General features: G+C 31.2%; 1 protein-coding gene and 1 pseudogene across 1 annotated transcript; both read right to left on the reverse strand.

The window, feature by feature from the left end:
• Nucleotides 1-6,393: 6,393 nt before the first annotated feature.
• LOC119602788 lies at nt 6,394-7,959 on the reverse strand (annotated as a pseudogene).
• Nucleotides 7,960-8,368: 409 nt separating this feature from the next.
• Nucleotides 8,369-10,197, reverse strand: LOC119602794 (tigger transposable element-derived protein 6-like). Its single transcript, XM_037954501.1, has 2 exons — nt 9,043-10,197; nt 8,369-8,971 (listed from the first exon to the last, which is right to left on the reverse strand). Exons 1-2 carry the CDS (start codon nt 10,186-10,188, stop codon nt 8,666-8,668), a joined length of 1,452 nt encoding a protein of 483 aa, XP_037810429.1. The 5' UTR covers nt 10,189-10,197; the 3' UTR covers nt 8,369-8,665.
• Between the last annotated feature and the right edge of the window lie 278 nt (nt 10,198-10,475).

A 10,475-nucleotide genomic window follows, 5' to 3' on the forward strand; every position in this document is an offset into this window, starting at 1 on the left:
GTACTGCTCATATGCACAGAAATATTACTGTTAAATTTTTTTCCTATCGGTCCATCCTTGGTCATAGCTCCCATACAAGGTTCCCTCCCGAAAATCACATAAACGAACATAACTCATTACAAAATATTGATATCCATATATTTAGCACAAATATTGCTCTTATATACATAAATTACACTATAAAATTGTTTTACGATCGGTCCATACTTGGTCATAGCTCTCATACTAGGCCCCCTCCAGAAAATTACTTAAATGTACAATATTTATTACCAAATAATGATATAGATACAGAATTTTGAAATTTTGATTTTATATACACAATTGGTCATAGCTCCCATACAAGGTCCTCTTTCGAAAATCTCTTAAATGCACATTACTCATTACCAAATAAAGCTATTGATACAAAAATTCTATTTCAAGATTTTTGCACGATCGGTTCATAACACACATTACTTATTACTAAATTACGATATAGATACAAAATTTTACTGAAATATAGCTTTCATGTCCAGAAGTTTTGCTTAAAGAATTTTTTACGATCGGTCTATAATTGGTCATATCTCCCATACTAAGTCCTGCCACTAAAACCGTAACTAGTTGCCTTATCAATTTGTGTAGAACAAAATTATATATATGTATTTTGAAAATCCTTAAATCTTTCACACACATGCATACATGCAAATTAATAAAAATCGCCAAGCGTTGGTAATGTTCGATAAATCTTGGAATTGTAATAGATTTGAGCTGTTTGAATCTAGGGATTTTTCTATTTAAGATATGAGAAAACTTATTTCTACAAATATTTGATCAATTAGAAAAGTATTAATATAAAAGTAGCTGGTGGAGGGTATTTAAGATTCGGCTCAGCCGAATATAGCACTCTAACTTGTTTAATTTAAAAATTCAAAAAATTTTAGATTTTTGCCGTTTTTTTGTCAAAAATGTGTCTTAACTCTTTTATTAATAAAATAAAATTTTCTTTAAGAACATATAACAATTTTATAGTTTTCTAAAAGGTATCTTTACGCAGAACGCTTTGGCGTAAAAAACTTGTCCTATTTTTTGAAAATGTTGCCACTGCGTCCTTCCGAATATGACCTATTTTTTATCAAAACTTCAACTTTGGGCGACATGTTCTAAAATCCCAAAGCTGGGATCAGAAAACTGAAAGCAGTTTTGGAAACCTCAATATGTTTTCTATTTACTCCAAAAGTATTTTCCCAGCTCTGAAAGAAATTTGGACCCTATGGGCAAAAAAGTAAAAAATCCCATTTTTGGGATTTTCATTCCTATTTTTGAGAATTGCGGGATGCCCTTTGACCTTTTCAATTTTTTTTTGCATTTTCTTATTTGAAATGACAAATTTAACAAGCGTTGAAAATTTCATTGAGTTTTGTTCATAAATAAAGATTTTGTCATATATTACATATTTGTTTAATTTCTAAAACTATGATTTACATCAAAATTTTAATAGGGTCGCAGATAGCTACAATAATTTAGTCCATATTTATCCCTTAATATCATTTTTAGTTAGATATGGAAATTCTCGACCTTTTACAATTTCAAGCCAATATCTCAATTACATTCAAAAATATGTTCATTTAAACCTGTGTCCTTTAATTTTATCTTTTTCATATTTTAGTATTAAGTATGACAGAACATACATTTGGTGTTGAATAAAATATTTGGACAATTTTTAAAAATTATTTAGTTAATTATTTTATTAAAGACTATAACATTGTATATACAATAAAAAAATTATAATTTTATTATGAGCCACGCACAGCAACACCTAAATCACCCCACACAAACCACCTTTCCCGCCCACCGAAATATAAAACACAATTTAATACAATATCATCAGTTAGTATAATAGCTATTTTTATTTGAACTGTTTATCTTAAACATAATACAATTAATTCTTACAACCTACTTATATAGTTAATTCCTAACACTACTTATTTTCTATAAAATAATCTGTCATATCGGTATACATATCCAGAAGGTAATATAAGTCCTTTAAATCTTCCTTGTTTTGAGATGATAGAGTTTCATAACAAATCCATCTTTTTCGCATAGTTGAAAGAACAGGATCAGAATATAGAAGTAAACTATTAAAAATATCTTCATTCTGTGATTGCCTGGAGCATTTTCTTGAGCTAAATAGTTGAACATGCTTAAAATCTCGATTCCTCGCTTCCTGGGCTTCTTCTGTTAACTCTCCAAGTGGAAGAATATTCGATTCAATTATTATTTGACCATGACACAATACTTTGTGTACTGTTGGTGTTAGTTCCCTCCATGGATACAGAGATACAAGTAATTTAGAAATTTTAGATGTATATTCCCCAAATCGATTTCCATTAATTTTATGTTTACTATTCAGTGCCATTAAAATAGTGTTAACTCTTCGAAGCAACTCCTTGTCGATTCCAGTTATTTTTGAAGTAATTTAAAATCACGAAAAAACCTTCTCGCCGTATTACCGTTATTTGTACTACCGCAACTTGGAAGTGGTTTGTCGATGTTTAATCCCATCTGAACTTTAAATTCTTCTTGGATTCTGCTTTTTTCCGCAGCTCTCAGTTCTTTCAATTCTTCATTATTTTTTGTTGATTTAGTAAGATTCTCTGGCACACTTCTATATTTGAGGTCGTATGCTATGTGTAAAAAGTAATCCAAAAATCGTATTCTGGCATGAAGTGGTGAAATTCCGAAAGACAGGACTTCTTCATTAATATTTCTGCTTTTGTTTATATTTGAGAATTGCGACTTTTTCTCATTACATATTGAGCATCTCCAGATGGAAGAAGTTTCTGTTATGGCATTGCTGACCTTTCCACCAATCATTGTTAAGCTTAGCTGATATGATACGTTAATAGAGAATTCCTTTATTTTTATGCAAATGGGCTCCAGTGCATTTATTTCATCTTTTAAATATTCCACTAAATCTTTTGTTGTTTTCTTTGACTCCTTTATATATTCAAATCCAATGGGTCTACAAAAATTTTTTGAACCCGGAGTTGTATTGATCCATATATCTTCAAATGAATTTCCGATGCTTGACGATGATGGATTGAGCGAATATGAACGAATTCGTAATGGCACTAATAATGACATAAATACACTTTTGTAGTCTGCTAATGTCCGACTTCCACAAGCTTGTTTGTATTCTGGAAGTGCTGATAAACCGTCACATCCCCACTTACACATTAACACAACATCACAGTTATGAACTTTCCTTAGTTGGTCTTCTGAAAAGTCTGACACAATTCTTGATGCTGTGTTTTCGAGCAAAGATGATATATCAATACAAGCTTCCACATCATTAACAGCAATAGGTGATGGTAGGATAGTTTGTTTCCTGGATCGCCTTGTATGATGGTAATATATTGTGTCCTTTTTCATGCAGAGCTTTCCTTAATATTTGGTACTTATTTCGACTGAGACCCAGTTCCAACATAAGCGCTATTGCTTCCTCTTCAGTAAAATTTGATTGTGATGTTGGAGTTGGTATACTTTCCACAATTCGCTTAAGTCGTTTTGGTGATGCATTAGGAAGAATAGTTGCAATATGTACGGCATCCATAGGTTGGTTTTCATTTTTCAGCATTTCGTTAAATATATCAGCAATTTCCTCATTTGAGATTGAAAAAAGTTTTTGTGTGACCCTCTTTTTTTTACCTTGAACATAAGTCTTCGTATGACTTGCAAGGCGCTCCTGTTGATGTGTTGTAAGTTGAGATTTCCGTAGTAGTTTCCATCCAACTACAAAATTTTAATCGAGATTTCTTTTGATTTCCATCCACAGACTTACTTTTTACATCAAAAAGTTTTCAATTTTTGATATGCCTGTTTTGTCTACTTTTCTACTATATGTAGTTTTTATATAATTTGAAATGTCCAATTCTTTCTGGCCCTTTTGAAGATACACTCCATAAAACGGAACACAACTCTTCGTACTTTAATGTAATCTTCATTGTAGATTTATTAAATATGGTACTCAAAATCTGAGAAGTTTACTTATATACCAATTCTTGTCATTTCCGATACAGATATTCCAAAGTAAAAAATTACGAATTGTCTACCTATTAACATTTAGGACTATATTACTATAACCTGTAATTCAGTCATTGATATTTCTTATTAGTGAATGAATCGAAATTATCATTACCTGTATATTTTTACCTACATGATCATAAACGAAACAGAACGAAATGATCTGTCGAAAAAATTTAGGTAAAAAATAGTTATAAATTTCTGAAAATTTAAGCATAATAGGACCTTTCAATTATAAGGATAAGCAAACAAATAGAAAATAGGTAAATATAAGATTTAAATATGTTCTGTCATATTTAATATTAAAATATTAAAAATATGAAATTAAAGGATACAGGTTTAAATGAACATATTTTTGAATGTAATTGAGATATTGGCTTGAAACTTTTTGTAAAGAATCGAGAATTTCCATATCTAACTAAAAAAGATATTAAGGGATAAATATGGACTAAATTGTTGTAGCTATCTGCGACCCTATTAAAATTTTGATATAAATCAGTTTTAGAAATTAAACAAATATGTAATATATGACAAAATCTTTATTTATGAACAAAACTCAATGAAATTTTCAACGCTTGTTAAATTTCAAATAAGAAAATGCAAAAAAAAAATTAAAAAGGTCAAAGGGCATCCCGCAATTCCCAAAAATAGGAATGAAAATCCCAAAAATGGGATTTTTTACATTTTTGCCCATAGGGTCCACATTTCTTTCAGGGCTGGGAAAATACTTTTGGAGTAAATAGAAAACATATTGAGGTTTCCAAAACTGCTTTCAGTTTTCTGATCCCAGCTTTGGGATTTTAGAACATGTCGCCCAAAGTTGAAGTTTTGATAAAAAATAGGTCATATTCGGAAGGACGCAGTGGCAACATTTTCAAAAAATAGGACAAGTTTTTTACGCCAAAGCGTTCTGCGTAAAGATACCTTTTAGAAAACTATAAAATTGTTATATGTTCTTAAAGAAAATTTTATTTTATTAATAAAAGAGTTAAGACACATTTTTGGCAAAAAATCGGCAAAAATCTAAAATTTTTTGAATTTTTAAATTAAAAAACGTATATTTTTGGATCTGTAAATGATATTGATCTGAAATTTTTTGTATATTATTGGAAATTTTGTTGTCTAACTAACAAGAAAAAATTGAGTTCATTTGGTCCAAAATTACGCCCGGTATTCAAAAGAAGGCGGACCAAGGTATGGTAAATTTTGTATCACTAAATTTTTAAATGCCTATAACTCGGATATTATAAGAGATAAGTAGTTTGTCCAAGCATGGTTTTTCAAGATCTCGTCGAGCGCTTTCAGAAAATATAAAAGAAAATTGTAAATCTTTGAAAAACAAAAAAATGGCACGAGTTTAAAAATTTTACATGTCGTAGGTACCCTACTTTGAGCCGCCACAGCGCCGTCCCTGGGGCATCTGCAGGGTTCATCTTCAAAACTTAAACTCGAATACTCCTTGGCTACGCTCACGCCAAATTTTATACCGATCGGATCAGCCGTTTAGAAATGCCAGATTTATTTCCAAAAAATTTCGATTCTGCCCCACTGTGCGCTCTCTATTGTTTGTTTGTCCTTTGAAGCGATTACGTGGTCCACTATCTTATTGTTGACCAGGTCTTCTAATTTTACTCTGTTGGTCTATTGGAATTTTGCCTGTCGGATTACCGGTATCGTAAACTGCATAGCAGAGATCGTCCCAGTGTCTTCTTATGGCAACTTTGGCGTAAGATGGCGGCTCTTTTCCTTTTCTACTGTCTAGCTTCTCCTTCCTCGTTTTTATGGGATTCTTTTGAGATACCCTTACCTTCGAGGTTGATTTCGCCGACGTGGTCGTCTTCGGAATATCTATCTTGGCGTTGTCACCCTTACTCTCAGGATTCTGACTTGAAGTTCCTTTGAGTGAAGTATGGCTTGGCTTCGACTGTGTATTAGAAGACGGGGAGGACTTTTTCTTCTTAGGTTTATTCTCAGTTGTCAACTCCTCGGGAGAACTGATCCTCTTTGCATCAGATCTTGTGAGAGAGTCCGATTTTTCCTTCGAAGTGTCGTGGGATTGACTAACTATGATTTTTTGAAGTATCTTTTTCAACTTCCTCCTCTGAACTTCGCAAAGTCTTAGTATTAGGTAGTTTAGCTATGCTATCACTCACCATTTTCACCATTTGCTCTACTTCATTCTTTTTGGGATTTGCTATAATGGTGTTGTTATTATCATCTGAGGATTCAGAGTCAGAGGCTGAGGTAGCTTAGAGCTCTCTCCGAGTTTCAAATCAAAATCGAGGTGGACAAAATTTAAAAAATCTGTATCTTCTGAATTTAGAGAAACATGGTTTATTCGGTAGCTAACACATTGCTCTCATCCAATGTATAGGGGTTTTTCAAATGGATGCACAGTGATCCGTTCTATAGAGAAAAATATAATCGAGAGTAAAATTTAAAATTGTACATTTTTCTGAAAGCTTACAAAATTTCCTTCTTAAAAAAGCGGCCACTAGAGGGCTCTGAAATCCAGTAATATTTAACCAAAAAAAAAAAAAGATTTGTTTTTTTTTTTTTTTTTTAAGTTAGTAAATATTTAAAATAAAGTTTTTACTCATTATTGAAGACAATTAGGTGGTAAATTGAAAATAAGAGAGAACAGAACCAACTTTTTCCTATATTTTGCAAAATCTTAAATTTTGTAACAGCATATTTGTGAACAAATTTTTAGGACAAATTAAAAAAAAAAAAATATTTCATATCGCGTTTTTCATACAAAACGTAAGTCCGTTTTGCACTCCTTGACAGCCAAGAAAGTGAGAAAGTACCATCCATACCCTTAAAAGTCCACAAGCCACTTCCCCTCTATTTGCGCGAACCTACCACAAATCTATTGGTTAAAAAGTTGTCCCAACTTGTAGGCAAAGAAAATTTCCACGTAGAGTATATAGAGCGGAAAGTGTCACTATTTTTTTTTTTTTGAAAATATAAAGTAGGCTTTGTACACATACGAGTGCTGTGAATTCAACATACTTATAAAAATTCACCACATCTGTTTGACAGTTTATGTGTAAACAAACAAACAAAAAAGTAAAAAAAGAAAAAATACAATTAAAAATATCAACCAACTCATATTGGGTACACGTTCCAATCTTATATACGCATTTTAGTTAAAGAACGAGTATTAACCAAATCACTACCGCCACATAAAGAACCACACAGCCAGTAGATTATATTGGGACGCCCAATAGTTTTATGAAACTTAAATAGTCGTGCAGTTTTTCCTTATATTCCTTGCCGTTAGCCGCTAAATACTGTATGGACAATAAACCAACTATAATCAAACTGCCACCACAACAAAGGTATTTTTAGTTAACCAACGGTGTACGTCGGGAGGACAACGAAGTATGGATTTTATTACTAAAAGTGGTAAACTATCACGATCATGACTTTCTTCGAATAGAATTTCGAAGACAACTTAAGATAGGCATTACTCATGAGCTCTATTGAATTTCGTAACAAAAGTAGCACAAACTTTAATATTCTCTAATACTGATACGACATTCTTTATACCCTCCAGCAATATCTGACGCTTAATTTCTTCGCGTAAAGCATGTCCACCATATTTCAAATCCTAGAATGCTTGCGTTATTTGAACGCCACTATAGACCGTCATTACAGTAGTCTCACTATAGCCCATATCTGTGACTACATCATGAGGTACCGCCAAGGTGGAAAGGCCAATAATATGTGAGGGCACATACAAACGGAAGACACTTTAAAGTTTTTAATAATGTTAAGTTTTTAAAATATTGAACTTAGATGAGAGTCTATAAGAGTAAACTGTTGTATTCTAACCTACATAAACTTGAAACGGGAGAGAATATAATAATGGTAAAGTCCTATTTGTTGATACATTTTCTTTATTGCAAAGATATTGTAGCTACATTCTGAATTTTCAAATAATTACTACAGTGGCCGAAGAAATGCTAACAATGTAGCGGACAAAAAGCTAGTAAATTAGACATTTATATTGTAGAATTGTTAGATAAATCATATGTATTTTATTTTTTCATATCACACTTACAATTACAAAACAAAAGCATATACAAAAACATTAAACAAATATTTTAATAATACATACATATACAGTAGTTTTCGCTTAATTGATTTTCAAAAATGTTTCAGTTTTTGCTACAATTATCCGAAAAATCATTTACCCGATATTCTGTTAATTGATTCAGCAACTCAATTAAAAGACACCCGTTTGATTGCTCCAATGAATCAATTAAACGTTCATATATTAATATACAAATAAAATGCATTATTTTACATTGTACCAGTTTTAAATCTTTAATTCATTTATTAGAAACAATGTTTATAACAATAACTTCTTAAAATAAACAATAACAAAAAGTAAATAAAAGGAAAAAATTAAATTAACTTCACATAAAAATGAGATCTATATGTATAAGGAATGAAATTTAAAAGTTAATACCATAAATGATACTTTAAAGCTGTACTAAAAAAAGTACATGTTAATTAATATTTATATTTAAAAAAATCAGTTATTAAGGTTTGAATTTGTTGTTTGTAACAGTTTTCGATTATATAGTTTTCCATATTATCCAGTTCTTGTGAATAAAGATTCTTTGGCAAAAAAAAAATCCCGAAGGATATTAATAGAACACAGAACTTCTTTACTTGAAGGAGGATTGTTAACAACATCTTCATTTTCTTCATCAGAAGAATTGTCTGATGTTAATTCTTGACAAATTTCATTAATTATTTCTTGATCAGTAAGTTGTCCATAGCATGGTATGTTATCATCGCAGCGGACGTAATTTTCAAAATCAGCTGATTCTTGTTCCACATCAAGACATACTTCATGTTCCAATTCAGTAGGCTCAGTAGAAGGAAAAATTCTTGACTAGAATTTTAAGAATATACACATGTATGAATAAAGTTTTTATAGCTATGTACAAATAAATGTAAGATTACCTTTTTAAAGCAGTTATTTATTGTCGTCGGTTTAACTAGCCACCAAGAATTTTGTATAACGTGCATTGCATTAAAAATGTTGAAACTTTTCATAAAATCAGCAATCGTTTTTCCGTTTTCCACTGCAGAAATTTGTTTACGTAGCAAATTTTGTCTGTAATAACACTTAAAACAGTGAATAACACCCTGATCTAGCGGTTGTATTATTGATGTTGTGTTTGCTGGTAAAAACTGTAGATCAATATTTTGAAACACTGCTGATGTCTTATGACAAGCTGCATTGTCTACAAATAATTTTATTTTACGTCCTTGTTTCCCCATTTCATCATCAAGCGAACACAAAATCTCTTGCCATAAACTTTGCGTCATCCAAGCTTTGTTTTGAGAATAATATTTCAGAGGTAATGATTTGTTTCTAAAGCATCTTGGATTTTTTGACTTTCCAATGACAATTGCTTTTTTGTAGTCACCGGTTGCATTACAAATAAAAAGCAATGTCAGTCGTTCTTTAGAATTTTTAAATCCTCGTTTTTGATCACCTTTTTTTGTCAATGTTGATTTTGGTAAAGCTTTATAAAAAATGCCGCTTTCATCAGCGTTGAATATTTCTGATGGCTGATATTTGGAAATTAAGTCTGGCAAAACAGATTCACAGAAAGCATTTGCAGCATCATTGTCTGCAGACGCACCTTCACCATGAATTTTTTTTAGAGTAATGCCTACTCTTTTTTGCCATCTGTGAAGCCAACCATGTGTGGGCCTAAAGTCTTCATTCATCTCAACAGCAAATTGTTTTGACTTTTCTAATAACATATTGCGTGAAATCACGGCACCCGATTCTCGTATTTGATTGAACCAAAATAAAAGGGCCTTTTCTACTTTTGCACATGCTCCACTTCGATCCCTTTTGGTGGACCCGTTGACAGTCTTTGATTTTTCTATTAGTGAAGTTTTATTTTTTAAAATTCTATTTATTGTGGCCCTGCAGCACTTATATTTTGTACAAAGTTCTTCTTTGTCATATTTTTTATAGTCAGAAATTACATTTAATTTTTGTTTTATGTTTAAACTTGTGTGTTTTCTTGCTGCACTCATTTTTATTAACATTAGATTTCTGATCACTTTTAGATTTGATTTTTTTTTCATTACTTCTTGTAGTGCAGAAAATATGTAAATAAAAACATATGTTTAAAAGAGTTGCCACATACTTTTTAAGATATTGATATTGTAGAGAAAAGTCAACTTTTATGTTTTGCAATCGACTTTTTTGTTTGACAATTATGCGGATTTTTTTGTATTGCTTTTAAAAATAAATTCTTAATACATAATTCAATTAAGAGGGTAACGCAAATAAACGAACTCAATTAAACGAAAAGTTTATTGAATATATTGTATGGAATTTAATGTTAGCGTTTTTTCTTGATCAAATAAGC

The sequence above is a fragment of the Lucilia sericata genome, unplaced genomic scaffold, assembly GCF_015586225.1.
Source record: "Lucilia sericata isolate MDLA Ls3-8-SP2 unplaced genomic scaffold, ASM1558622v1 Contig000253F_arrow, whole genome shotgun sequence".
Lineage (NCBI taxonomy): Eukaryota > Metazoa > Arthropoda > Insecta > Diptera > Calliphoridae > Lucilia > Lucilia sericata.